Here is a 14410-nt window from a genome sequence, read left to right as displayed (position 1 = left end):
GTATTGATTACTTTTTCCTGGATAAAAGAATTCTGCATCTCACGAAAGAGTGTGATTACGGGGCTTTGGTTATCTCGGATCATGGTCCCTTAATCATGAAAATGTACATTCCTGATACACAGTCTACATACCGTGCATGGCGGTTTAACCCTCTGCTTCTGTCAGAAGATGAGTTTACTAAGTTCATATCATCTGAAATTAAAGTGTTTCTCGACATCAACCAAACCCCAGGGATGTCGTCATCTACTGTGTGGGAGTCGCTAAAGGCATATTTAAGGGGTCAAATTATTTCATACTGTGCAAATAAAAGAAGGGCCAGCACTGAACGTATTAAAAAATTAGCAGATGAGATATTAGAGTTAGACAGGCTGCATGGTTATACCCCTTCAGCAGATGTAATTAAGAAACGCTTGTCATTACAGACAGAGTTTAAACTTCCTGTCCACCCGACATGCTGAATACCTTATTTCCAAATCAAGACATGGTCATTATGAACATGGGGAAAAGTCTGGCCGAGCACTTGCTCACCAGTTGCGCCAAAGAACTGCTAATCAAACAATTCCTGAAATTAATGATGAATGTGGTCTAAAATGCACTGATAATGAGAAGATAAATTCCTGTTTCAGCAAATTCTACCAATTATTATATACTTCAGATGGGCCCAACAATCCTGCTCTCTTATACCCCTTTTCCACCAAGGCAGAGCTGGTGCTGGTTCGGAGCCAGAGCCTAGTTTCAAATCGGTTCTTTGTTTTTCCACCGCCAAAGCACCAGCTCCGAACCAGTAAAACTGGTTCTTAAGTAGCACCAAATCATTGCAGGGTCTAGAACGGAGCCAAGAAAGAACCGCTTGCGTCAGGGGCTGGGGGCGGGGTTACCGTGACCAACAAGACTGAAGAGAAACTTGTGACCGCCATTTTTAAATAGCAGCTAGTCGAGCTAATAGCAGCTCGATTATAATATCCGTCTATGTAAGTTACGGCGAGCTGCACGAACGCGTTGGATTCCGATGTATTTTTGCAAACCCATGAGCATCCATAGTATTGCAACGTCCGTTATTGTTGATGGCTTGTTCGAGATGCATCGGAGCGGCGAGGACAGATCGGAGCTGCGGGAGTGTTTGGAGAGCATACGACTCCTTGTGCTTTTAGATCGCTATCGCAGTGCTTTGATGTCATGCGGCGATCGATCTGCGAGAAGCCGATGCATCTCGAACAAGCCTGGCGTGTTTGTGTTTGGCGCTACCGCACTAGCGGTTGCTGGGCAACATGAGACGTATACAGTCGCAGGGCTCGAAATTAACTTTTTTACTTGGTAGCACTGGTGCTCCCAACTTCAAAAAGTTAGGAGCACCAGCAAAAATTTAGGAGCACCCACCAAAAATTAAGGAGCACCACAACTACAAATTATATATTAACAGATTTTATTTCATCCTGTGGCCAAGATTTGAAATTTGGTCATCTGGCTCTATATCATCTCACCCCGATGATATTGGCACATGATTTGTCATTTGACATAAATTTAGTGAAGGCAAGCTCTTCTTTGGCGATGGTGTATGCAGTGTTATATTCATAGACAGTATGGTTATATTTGACGTATCCTGCCGATTAAAAGCCTTAATAATCGAACCTGATGAACCTGATTTGTTTGCCACACACCTGTCCCTGCATTTTTTGCTTGGCACTTGGCACTCTATTGCTATTAATATGCTGTATTAATCTTTGTTAATCTTAGTTAATAAAAATACAGCTGTTCATTGTTCATTAATGTTACTTCACAGTGCATTAACTATGTTAAAAAAAAAAAAAAAAAAAAATCAATAATGTAGCTATTAGTAGCCCAAATGTTGAAATTAACATTAACAATGGTTAACAAATTATATAGTAATTATAATAGTATTATATAAATATAAATTTAATAGTACAACTGTGTTAACTAGAATTTAATAAGTGGAACATTATTGTAAAGTGGTACCGATTTGTTATACACCGATTCAGACGTCTCGTGAGTGTGTTGGACAGATCAGTTGTTTTAACCATTCATTAAAGTGAATCGGTTCAAATGAGTCATTAGTTCGCGAATCGGAGTGTCATTAGTGGAAGTGTAGCATACGGCAAGCGTTGTGTGATTATCCCAGTAGTTTATTTTTTAGCACAATTCACACTCCACGGTAATTTAGGAGAAAAAAAATCTCCGAATGCTCCACGTGAAACTTCGGTCTTCCGCCCTTTTTCTATCGTGTCAAATGATTTTGATTAATATGCGCGAGGGAGAGAGAGCAAGACAGCGCTCGTGTTGTTTGAAGATGTGAGAGTGCGCGCGCGCGGCCGGGGCTTTCTCTCGTCAAGCGCAGCAGTCACTCACGCACCGATCAAAGGCTTTGGCGGCCGCCAAAAAAAATCAATGCAGGAAAAACCCCGGGATTGGTTATATAACGTTGGATAGAATGACGGTCCGGCCATCGCGTATCAGCGCACATAAGGTACACACCAGGGCTGGACTGGGACAAAAAATCGGCCCGGGCATTTTGGCCCAGACCGGCCCACTATATGATCATAAACACCACCCATCTTTGCACGCCCTTAATTATATGCATACCAACTCCTATTCATTAAAACCACTAATGCCATGTAATGAGTGAGTATAGGAACGAGTGTAAGTTTACAGATGAAATAAGTACAAATTTGACATTTATTAATACAGTCGAACTATAGGCTACTCCACAGTGGTGAATCCTAAAACAAGCTATAAGCGGCTCTGGCATAGCAATACAAGTGTTTCTTACAGGATTTTTTGTTAAAACTGTGGTGGGTGGACCTTGGTTCTTCTAGGGGGGTTCGGGGGCATGCGCCCCCGTGAGAAAATTTTGTGCATTTTAATGTTAAATTCATCAATCTGGTGCACTTTGAGAGTTCAAAATTAAAAGCTCCAACCCATATTCAGTGTGCAAATTAAACAAAGAAAAATTCAAACCTCTTTTAGTTACAGTGTCTATTTACATTACACCTACTATATAATAGTTATAATATTAATCCAATGACAGTAATAGCCATATTTTGTAAAACAAATGCACTAAAAAATAAAGGACACTTTCATAATTAGTTTTGTAACAATTTCTAAACTTGAAAGAGATAAGCACATGATCTTTTATTTTGACGCAAACTGCATCAAGCTTTTATTTTGGCGGAAAACATGGTTTACAAACGCCTGTCATTAAATTTCTAGTGAATTGCGGTAATCGTCAACTATGCAGATGTGGAAATAATCTGTAACTGGGTTATGGGTTCCTACACTCCATCATGACATAGCCTAAGTGTTTTGAAAGTAGTTCTGCTTACCGCAGGCTCTACACTCTCTCATCTCTCTCCTGATCCTCCGTCCTCACTATCATCATCTGCCACAGGAGCTGACGAAGGTCAGAAAACATATATTTTGACACATAAAGCGTCTGCTTTAAGGGCCTGGTTCTATTTTTTCACGCTATTTATCTGCACATTCCTTGCGTTTCTTCTCCATCTCGCAGACTATAGAGCTGGTAAGTCCCGCCCCTTCCGCTAATCCCCCTGGACCTCAAAGTTGAAAAACCGTCAATGCAAGTGAATGGGAGAAAATAATTATTTTCTGGTCCCGTTTGAATTTTGCCATGAATGTGAACATATGTTGTCTGTGAATTTTTTATAGAACTTTTCGTGTAAAGAATGCTACAGTTTAGCGGGTAGAAGTTTGATACGGTTAGACTTTGTGTGAAAGCACTTTGTGGACTACAACTCTTCGCTGCTTTCGACGCGTTTGAAACGCCACCACCACTAGCACACGGCTCTAGCTCACGGATCCAGGTAAACATGACTGTGTCTTTGGTGCACTTCACCGCCTTCTTTCAGGGAGAGGACAAAATCGTTGAGGTTGGTGAAAACCACGGGATTAGTCAACTTTATGGGGTGACGTCACATAGGCGACATGTAGTCTTTCTCGTTATGTCTTTTCCACAACTGCTAGCCGACGAATCATACCATATACTGTCAAACTTGTAACATGAAAGATTATATAAAAAATTCACAGACAACATATGTTCACATTCATGGCACAATTCAAACGGGACCAGAAAATAATTATTTTCTCCCATTCACTTGCATTGACGGTTTTTCAACTTTGAGGTCCAGCGGGGTTTTACGGAAGGGGCGGGACTTACCAGCTCTATTCTGGCAGAGATATTACACACTGACACTGCTGCACGCTCGCTCACTCGTTTAAAGTTGTGATTGGGCCAGCCCAGTGTCAATCAAGGAAAGAACCAATGGGCCGCTGATCTACGTGTTTCATGGGCTGGTCTGTCAGAAAAAAAACTAACACTGACTTTTTTTGACCAATGCATTACACCGGCACAAACCCAAAACGCAAGCAAAACAAAACAAAACGAATGGCCCGCCGATGTACACATTTTATGGGCCGTTAAAAAAAAAAAAATAATAATAATAAAAAAAAGTATTTATGAGATGTATCGGCCCAAAAAGCACGTCGGCCCACCGGGCATTTGCCCGGTATGCCCAATGGCCAGTCCAGCCGTGGTACACACTGTGAAGTAATTTGCAAACGTTTTTAAGAGAAATGAAAACAGGTCGCACCACAACCATTATTTGCACTCGCACAAATGCTCCCAAATATATTTTTAGGTCGCACAGATTAAATTTCAGGAGCATATGCGACCAAAATGGTCGCAATTTCGAGCCTTGACAGTGACGTAAGATCTGGCTCTGTTGTGGCTCTCTAGCCGGTGGAAAGGCAAACCGGTTCTTAGTAAGCTCGTCAGTCGAACCAACTCTGAACCAGCTTTGGCTCTGGCTCTGAACCAGCACCCGGTTCTTGTTGGTGGAAAAGGGGTATTAGAAGACTTTTTTAGATTCCTTAAAATGCCTTCTGTAAGTGTAGAATTCTCAGCTGAACTGGAAAGGGATTTCTCAGTTAAGGAGATAGTGTCAGCAATCGGTGCCATGCAAAGTGGCAAATCTCCAGGGCCAGACGGCTTCTCAACCGAATTTTTTAAAAAGTTTTCTGACCAGTTATCTCCTCTGTTATTGTTAGTATATGAAGAATCTTTAGCCACCAACTCTTTGCCCCCAACCACGCATCAAGCAGTAATCTCTCTATTAATTAAAAAGGATAAAAATCCCCTCAATTGCGGTTCGTACCGCCCTATTTCGTTGCTGAATACAGATGCAAAGATTCTTGCCAAGATTTTGGCGCGTCGTCTTGAAAACATTATTCCCTCTATTATTTCGTCTGATCAGACAGGATTTATAAAAAATCGTTATTCATTTTTCAATATCAGGCGTCTATTTAATATCCTATATTGTCCCACTCCGCATGATCCTGGCAATATTGAAGTGATGTTGTCACTCGACGCTGAAAAAGCGTTCGATAGGGTGGAGTGGGACTATCTTTTCAAGACTTTAGAAGTTTCATTTTGGCCCTAAATTCATCTTCTGGATCAGACTCCTATACACGCTCCCAGTGGCTGCAATACGCACCAATAATAACTTATCCACCTACTTCGAGCTGAAGCGGAGCACGAGGCAGGGGTGTCCTCTTTCACCACTTTTGTTTGCCGTTGCACTTGAGCCACTCGCATTAGCCCTAAAGCAGTGCACCACCATCAAGGGGATACACCGGGCGGGTTCAGAGCATAAAGTGTCACTTTATGCAGATGACATGTTATTATTCTTATCGGACCCCCTCTCCAGTCTTCCTGAACTATCGAGTCTACTTACAAAGTTCGGAAAAATATCTGGTTATAAAGTTAACTTTCAGAAAAGTGAACCTATGCCTATTTCTTCTATAGACAGATCATATCTTGGGTCAACCCCTTTTAAATTTAGTCCTAAAAAAATTTAATATTTAGGTATATGGGTCACACGTAACCACAAGGATCTTTTTAAGGCTAATTATCATCCCCTCTTAAGCAGCCTTAAACAAGACCTTGAGCGTTGGGACCCTCTGCCTCTCTCCTTAGGAGGGAGGATCAATACGATTAAGATGAATATTCTCCCTAAGTTTTTATATTTGTTTCAATGTCTTCCTCTCTATCTAACAAAATCTTTTTTTTCCAGTTTAAACAGTCAGATTACATCCTTTATATGGCATAAAAGGCAGCCCAGGATTAATAAAAATATATTACAGAGGCCCCGTGCAATGGGTGGTATGGCACTTCCAAATTTTATGTATTACCATTGGGCTGCTAATATAAGAGCACTGCTGTATTGGTTGAGAAATGATTTCACGGATGTCAATAGTACTGATTGGATGGTGTTAGAGAGGACATCCATTGAAAAGGAGTATTTCTAAGAGGTTTTATACAATTGCAACAGAAGTATGGTCTCCATAAATCGCAATTCTTCAGGTATCTGCAGCTTAGAGGTTTTGTGGCCTCTAACTCTGACTGTTTCCCTTTGAGCCCTTCTGAATCTCTGCTTGAAACAATTTTAAAATGTAAAGTTAACATAAAACAAGTAATAGGCAGAATTTATACATTGCTCAATACGCATAACTTGAATAGTCTCGATTGCCTTAGAATTAAATGGGAAACAGACCTAAATGAAACGATTTCAGAAGAAACCTGGCAAAAAATTATACAGCGTATCTATTCTTCCTCTTTATGCCTCAGACATGCGGTGGTTCAATTTAAAATAGTGCACCGTCTTCACTGGACCAAGGATAGATTGTCTAGAATTAAAACGAGTATTGATCCTATGTGTGATCGGTGCAGACAGGCTCCTGCCACACTATTACACATGTTTTGGTTGTGCCCTAAGCTGCATAATTTTTGGCAGTCCATCTTTGAGGCATTCTCTGAAATATGTGGAAGAACAATACAACCATCTCCTTTGATTTCATTGTTTGGTGTGGCTCCGGTAGATGCCACCTTTTCTGGGCGCCACCTAAACATGATGGCCTTCTGCTCTTTGTTGGCTAGGAGGCTTATTCTGTTTAAATGGAAAGATGCTCTCCCCCCAACATATGGCCAATGGATCTGGGAGGTTATGAGTTATGTTCACTTAAAAAAAATTAGATACACTGTAAGAGGGTCCACTAGTAAATTCTATACAATTTGGCAGCCTTTTATTTCCTTTGTAGAAGGCACGGCAGCTACCAACATGTCTATGTAACCCAATTGTGTGTGCAATGCATGTGTATATGTATATAGGTGTCTTTTTATTTTATTTTATTTAGATATTTGAATTCTATATGTATGAATCTGCAGACTCATATCTGAGTATGTCTGGATGTATGGAAATTTGTTGGGGTCCAGTACATGTGGGTGGGGGGCATTGGGGAGATGTTTGGTTTGTTTGTATTCACAGGAACTAGACTTGACTATTTCATGTGAGTATTGTATATCTTTTGTTTGTTATCTTTGAAAATAAAAGAGACCTTGATCAAAAAAAACAAAACAAATAAGGGTCAAGAGCCTAACTAAAGCAAACACTGATCACCATAATGGTGGCTTACAATTTGAGGTTTTCTCCTTCAGTGATTCTGCTTGTTAACATCAGGTGTCTTCAATAATGCTCAATCATCACTCAGTGAATCGCTTAATTATCTCATTAACTTTAACACTCTTGAGTGTGGACTCATATACCCTCCCAGGAGTTTTTGCTGTGTACAATGAGCCGTAGTTAACTGACAAGCTGAGCCATATCGCATTAATTATCGCTGGCGATACGTCCGCGATATTAATGCGATATGGCTCAGTTTGTCAGTTAACTACGGCTCTTTGTAGTAAATGCCGCTCCATCTGAAAGCAGGTGATGGTGATTTACTTCTAATCAAGGAACCGGCTTTACTGACGAGATGCGCATAACAATCTCACGATATATATCGCCCAGCCCTAGGTGGAGGGATCTGTCAATCAAAGAATGTTCGGTTACAGGACTGGATTTGATTGGTTGAGGGACCTTTCAATCAAAGAATGTTCAATTACAGGACTGGATTTGATTGGTTGAGGGACCTTTCAATCAAAGAATGTTCGATTACAGGACTGGATTTGATTGGTTACGGGATCTGCCAGAAACGGTCATGTTTTACCTTCTCAGTGCACTTGAGGATGAGCGTGGCGAGTTCAGACACCACCAGGTCTACACACTTGAGACACGGCTCCTTCAGTTTAACAATCTGCTTTTTCACTATGGCCTCAAAGGCCAGGTCAGGGGTGAACAGCCCCGTCCTGGAGGATCATGGGACAGCGCAGGTGTTATTTGGGGGGATAATTAAGGGCACAATATTGGGAAAAAGTGGACGGGTGGATGAAAACACAAGCACATCACTTCATTCATTCCGTACGTCCTCGTTCCTAAGGGTGACACGCGTCTTTTCTGGAACCGCAGCCCTTTAACCTGCTAGTCGCAGTTTGCTAACACTATTTGAGTGTAAACACAACATTTACGGGACCGTTCATGTCAGATTGTGTGGCTGATGTGGAATGTAATTTACAAGGCGAGCAGCTTTCGTTATTTCTTTATTGAAGTAGTCAGTCAATCAGCCTGAAGCAGCATGGCTAGCGTGTTTTTGCTTTGCGGAGCGGTTAGCGTGACATGCTCAGGCGTCTCTCGTGTCTACCTTCAGTGTGCACTGCCTGACCGTATTGATGAGCTCCTGGATGACCTGGTCAATGCATTTGAGGCACGGCTCCTTCAGCTTGATCAGCTGCTTTTTCACGATGGTCTCGAAGGCCTTGTCAGGGGTGAACATCCCCGTCCTGAGGTCACACACACACGGTCAAACACAGTAAAACCATGCTGATCTGTGTGCAACGGAAAACAGAAACCATGTAACAGAAACCATGACTCTAATGAGCGTTTGTTGAGTTGGTCAAAAGTCAGCATTAAGTGCATGTTGAATATGTGTGGTGTATCTGTGCTCTTCGGTCTTCGATTTTTGACCGAAAATGTTACGTTTTATTATTTATTTTTTTACTTAATTGGAATGGTACAAAACTTGGTAAAGGTTTTGGCACTTGCTATGTGACCACACACAAAAAAAAAAAATCATGGACATCATTTGAAAAGGTTAAATGGTCTTGTAACTAACAGTCACACTTGTGCTCCTCGCGGTCTAAAATGAGCGCATTGGAAATGAATGAGACGATTGTGCATTTTTAATAACAATAAACATAAAATTCTGTAACTTTTTTTTATTTGATTTCTTAAAACTTTTTTTCACTTCAGCAATGATCTGCCAAGTGTCCTCTTTAAAAAGATCAAACTTAAGTCTGTGCTCTACAGCGTTCAAGATTTATGAGCCATATACGAGAAATACAGTGTAAATATTATTTAGCAGCATTAAATCCCCTAAAAATACAAAATATTAAAAAAACATTGAATAAAATAGTACATTCATTTCATTGAAAGTCATTCTGTCAAGAAATTAAAAAAATTCTGTCATTTTTGACCGACACGCGAAGAGCACCAGAGAGTTAAATAGTTCTAATGTTAAAGAGGTTAAAGTTGTGATGAAAGCGGACTAAATGATCCAGCATGTGTGATATAGAAGTTTAATAACTGAGTGAATGATGCTCCTGCAACGAGTGCACGTGTCCGTGTGTTCTTGCCTGACTCCATGGATGTTCTTGATGGCGTTACTGATCTCTCTCCTCAACTCCTTCTCATCAGGCTTCATCTAAACACACACACACAAACACGTTTATCTACTGTATTATGAGATTAAAAGGAAATGTTTGGTTGAAAATGTAATTTCTACCATTATGTCAGTGCTGCATGATTCTGGATGAAGTAAGAATCATGATTTTTTTGGTACAATGAAAAGGTGGTTTGTGTTTCATATCTACACATGACAACGGCTCTCTCTGGATCTGAACACAGATCTGAATCAGTTCACTGTGATTTTGTCAAAGGTTTAACAGACAGAGCCAAATCTCTGTTATTTAGGATCACATGGATGTTTGAATTGATACCGCCATCTTTTAATGATTAATCGTGCAGCTCTACAAAATATGGAGATGGAGATCCATTAACTCAGCTAGTGAGACTCCAGCGAAACCAAACATAAACGCACCTTAACAAGCTCGACAGGGAAGCGCTCGTGGAAGATGCGGTTGATTCGTGCTCCGCCGGAGAGTTCAAGCGTGTCCACCTGATCGCCAGAGCCCTCGATCCGCTTCTCGAAGTCCACGCCGAACTGCTGCACCATCCTACACACACACACACACACACACACACACACACACACACACACACACACACACACACACACACACACACACACACACACACACACAAGAAAAGGTTTGGGTGATATAGAACTAGGGTTTGGCATCGTTCGAATTTTACCGATTCAGATTCTGCTTATTGAGTCCGATTCTTAGCGATTCCTAATTTCGATTCCAATAAGTAAAATAAAAAAAATCATTCACATTTATTCTAATTCTCCTTGCAAAACATTTCATTGTGGCTGAAAACTACGAACACTTACACTTTTGCCTATATGGTTTAAAAAAACCATAGCAAAAACAACTATATACATGTCAAGCATTACTTAAGACAAGTAAACACTCAGGAATTAAAAAAAGAACAAATAAATCAGCAATCACACAAATAAATGCAACTGAACAAAGACACGCTTGAAATAAACAGTGTTGTAAGATTGTCAGGTATTCAGGTACAGAAACTAATCAAATGTAAAAAAAAAAAATAACACTGCATTTTATAAATAAAATATACATTAAAAATATAGTTACAAGATGCATTCAGTTATGAAGAGTGAGTGAATTTTCTCTTAATGTTTTGTATTTAATGCTATAATAGAGACGGCAGGAATATTAGACCGCTGTCACTTTAAGAGCTGCACAGATCCAATATACTGATACACACACGTCTTCTTCCTCAACTGTTTATGTTCACTTAAGATGTTTACGGGGATATTTTGACATATTTTTGTGTGTATTTGTGTGTTCAAGTGCAAATTCAGTTTCGCGCACCACTATTGAGTGTGAAAAACGGCTTTCTGTGTGCACACTTTAGAAAACAGTGCATGAGTCTTCTTGCACTTGAATGGTTTAAAATCACATTAAAATGCACACAAAGGAATCAATAAGAGGACTTGAACTGCATCACAGTATGTAATATGCTAATCTCAATAAAACTGTAGAAAGGTTAGTGTGTTGGTGTCTCACTGCAGCAGTGCTTTGGTTTTGCGCGCAGGATCGTCCGGTTTGAAGTTCTTGTACTCGTCCACCTCCTTCTCCAGAGACAGCAGCTGACTCTGCAGTTTACTGCGCAGCGCCGGCAGGGTGTCCCGGATGTGGTTCGTCAGTTGCTGGAAAGAGTTGGAATTAAAGGGGTGGTTGATTATGATTTCACTTTTCTAACTTTAGTTAGTGTGTGATGTTGCTGTTGGTGCATGAACAGTATCTGCAAAGTTGCTGCGCTGAAAGTTCAACGTAAACAGAGATATTGTCTTTTAAAAATCAGGAAGTTTAATGCCTACAAAAACGACTCAAATGGGACTACAACCAGATACTTCCCGGGTTTCATATGTAACTATCCCATACATTTACATCAGCCCTCCCTCCAGAACATGCAGAGAGGGTCAAGGCCATGTTCTGCGGCTTTGTCGAAGATGTAGAGTTAGTGGAGAGTTGTAGTCATGCCGTCGAGAGTGTGTTATTTTCACTCAGCTGTCAAGCTCTTCTGTGTTCGGGCTTCCTACGGACGCTGTAGTTCGTCAACAATGGTTAAAATTTATGTTTGCTTATGTTCCTGACAATTACAATCGTAGTTTAGCTCTCTGTGCTGCGCATTTTACGGAAGACAGCTTCCAGAATCTACACAAGTTCAACGCCGGATTCAACAAGAGACGATTAACATGAAGCAGTTCCAGCTTTAAAACCAGAGGCAGCAGTTGTTGGGCCACAACCTGCAAGTAAGATTTAATCATTTTAAATATATTTGCATGTATAATTTCAGACGTAATGTTTTAGTTTTATCAAGGACGTAAGTTAAACAAATGCCAGCGCTGGCTTTAGCCACTTAGTTAGCTATGCTATTTCGTGTCTATGACAAACGCGTACAAACATTTTGGACCCGAATTTGTATTTATGTACTAATTTTGTAAACGTATTTGCCATGTATAATTTACGACGTAATTTTTTTATTTGATCAAGAACGTAAACAAATGCCAACGCTGTTTGGTTATAGTAGCTCCTACTAGCTCGTTAGTTTGATGCTATTTTGTGTGTATAAGACAAACGTGTACAAACTTCAAAAAATGATATAGCAACAGCAAACTTCAGCTGCTGTTATCACATGTACACCTGAAGAAAACGACAAACTGAGTAAACTACGTTTTGTGAGATAAACGGTTGTTCATTCTATCAATAAAAAAAATCTCTTTAAAAAACGGTATTACTCAGTCATGTATTCAGTTATATTAAATGTCTAATCAGGGGAAACCGTATCTCAAAAGCTAACAAACAGCAGTAGCATTTTCAAGTAACAGCGTATCGAAATTCTTTGAGAGAATAAAAAAAAAAAAAAAAAAAAGTACCATTCAGAAATGTTAGTAAGAGCCGTGTTTGCGGAGGTTCTGCTTGACTCTCTTCATCACCGCTCTCTGGGTCTGATTCTGGCTCAAACTGGCAATATTGACACCATTATTTACCTCTGACCGGAGCAATGCAACTGTCGCCCGTAAAGGTAATGGGCGTGAAGATTCCGGACGCAGTTTAGCCAATTACAACACAGCGGCCCAACTAACCAATCTGAGTCCATTGCCTGTTTCTGAGGGAGTGGTTTCATAGACTCAGGAAGTCAACGACAGAGGAGGAAGCGGCTTACAATAAAGGTGAAATTTATGAAAAATAAGGCATTTTTAACGAAACACGAAGACATGTTATATTGCACCGCATAAACCAATCAAGCAAAGAAAAAAGGCAGTAAACCACCCTTTTAAAGAAATTGCTTTTTAAGGACTACAACAAGCTCTTCACGGGTTAGTGACATCACTAACCCTAAAGTTTACACGATTTATAGATTATCAAGACAAAAACATGCTAATCAATGACTAGAAGATATCCACATATAAGCTAAATAAATTCATCAACTAACCATTCAGAAATGTTGTCTACATGCTGTCACTTCTTGAGTCTCTCCATCTCTGTCTGACTCCGGGTTTGAGCATAAAAGACTAAAAGTTTTAGAAATTTTCAATGCATGTGTGAGGTAATCGGAGCTGCTAACACACACACACACACACACACACACACAAACACACTTGCATTTAAAGGGACACACACAAAATGGTGCATTTTCCTCACCCTCAATAAGTGACAATTTTAACATGCTATATAAAAATATCTGTGGGGTATTTTGAGCTAAAACTTCGCACACACACTCTGGGGACATCAGAGACTTATTTTACATCTTGTGAAAAGGGCATTATACCACCCCTTTAAACGTGTCCTGCGGGTGTTTGTACCTGGTTGAGTGTTTTCTGCAGGTACGGTGTGCCCATGCGCTCCGCTATGTGTCTGTATGCCGGGTGAGACAGGAAGAACTTTCTCTCGGCAGCCAGAGCCGCCCGGATGTCCTTTCTGCCGTCGATGTCCTTCTGACTGCGGTTCACCACACCAATATAACCTATAAACACACACACACCCGCATCACTGATAACAGAACATGCATGTGTGCATCACTAGCCATGTGTCAATCCAAAAGTTGAATTTAAAACTGGAATATTGTATAAAACATTTGCAAATAGAGCAGTGTTTCCATCCCATGTGCTCAAGAGAACAAAATCATCACTTCCTGGTGCACAATATCAGTAATAAAACTGTAAGTTTCTGCAATCATTCTCTATTTTTGTCTCGAGCGTCAGGCGAAGCACACAGTAAACGCTGTCATGTTCTCTAGCATTCGGATGCTGGTGTTCGGGAACACACTCGTGTGTGAGACGCTTCTGGAGGGAATTAAACCTAATCATTCTGATCACACACTTTGACTCCAGTGTTTCAGAAACACTGAACCAACATTAGAGACGCTGCGACGCCATTGGTCCACTGGTTACTCCAGTTATCCAATCACAGCTGACGCTGAGCCGAAGGATTTTTCAATAAATGTGTTTCCATCGTAGTTTATGCGCATTTCCATCTACTGATTTTTTTTATGCGATATCCCAAAATTTGCATAAAAACTGGCGGACAGAAACATATCTACTGATATACTATTATATTTTTTGTCAATATTTTAAATACAGTGCATTAGCACCCGCCCCCTTTTTCAGCTGGTTCCGGAAGTATTTTTTCCATTCCCTTTTCCCATAGGGATTTAACAAAATAAACTTTGATAAAGCGTTATAAACCGTGAACCAAACCAACCGGCTACAAGGAGAATCACAACACTAC

At 40.4% G+C, this 14410-nt stretch overlaps 1 protein-coding gene across 1 annotated transcript in view; it reads right to left on the bottom strand.

Annotated features, from left to right (window-relative positions):
- Nucleotides 1-14410, bottom strand: part of LOC311286455 (dynamin-2-like) — a 107111-nt gene that overhangs the window by 71657 nt on the left and 21044 nt on the right. The window contains exons 7-11 of the mRNA XM_084402687.1: nucleotides 13486-13646; nucleotides 11183-11325; nucleotides 10066-10201; nucleotides 9602-9669; nucleotides 8611-8749 (exon numbers count right to left, since the gene is read on the bottom strand). Of these exons, the coding sequence (XP_084258813.1) occupies nucleotides 8611-8749; nucleotides 9602-9669; nucleotides 10066-10201; nucleotides 11183-11325; nucleotides 13486-13646 (647 nt within the window). The remainder of the gene's footprint in view (nucleotides 1-8610; nucleotides 8750-9601; nucleotides 9670-10065; nucleotides 10202-11182; nucleotides 11326-13485; nucleotides 13647-14410) is intronic.

The sequence above is a fragment of the Rutilus rutilus genome (assembly GCF_951802725.1).
Source record: "Rutilus rutilus genome assembly, chromosome: 2".
In the NCBI taxonomy this organism is placed as follows: Eukaryota; Metazoa; Chordata; class Actinopteri; order Cypriniformes; family Leuciscidae; genus Rutilus; species Rutilus rutilus.
This window is presented reverse-complemented; position numbering and strand designations above follow the sequence as displayed.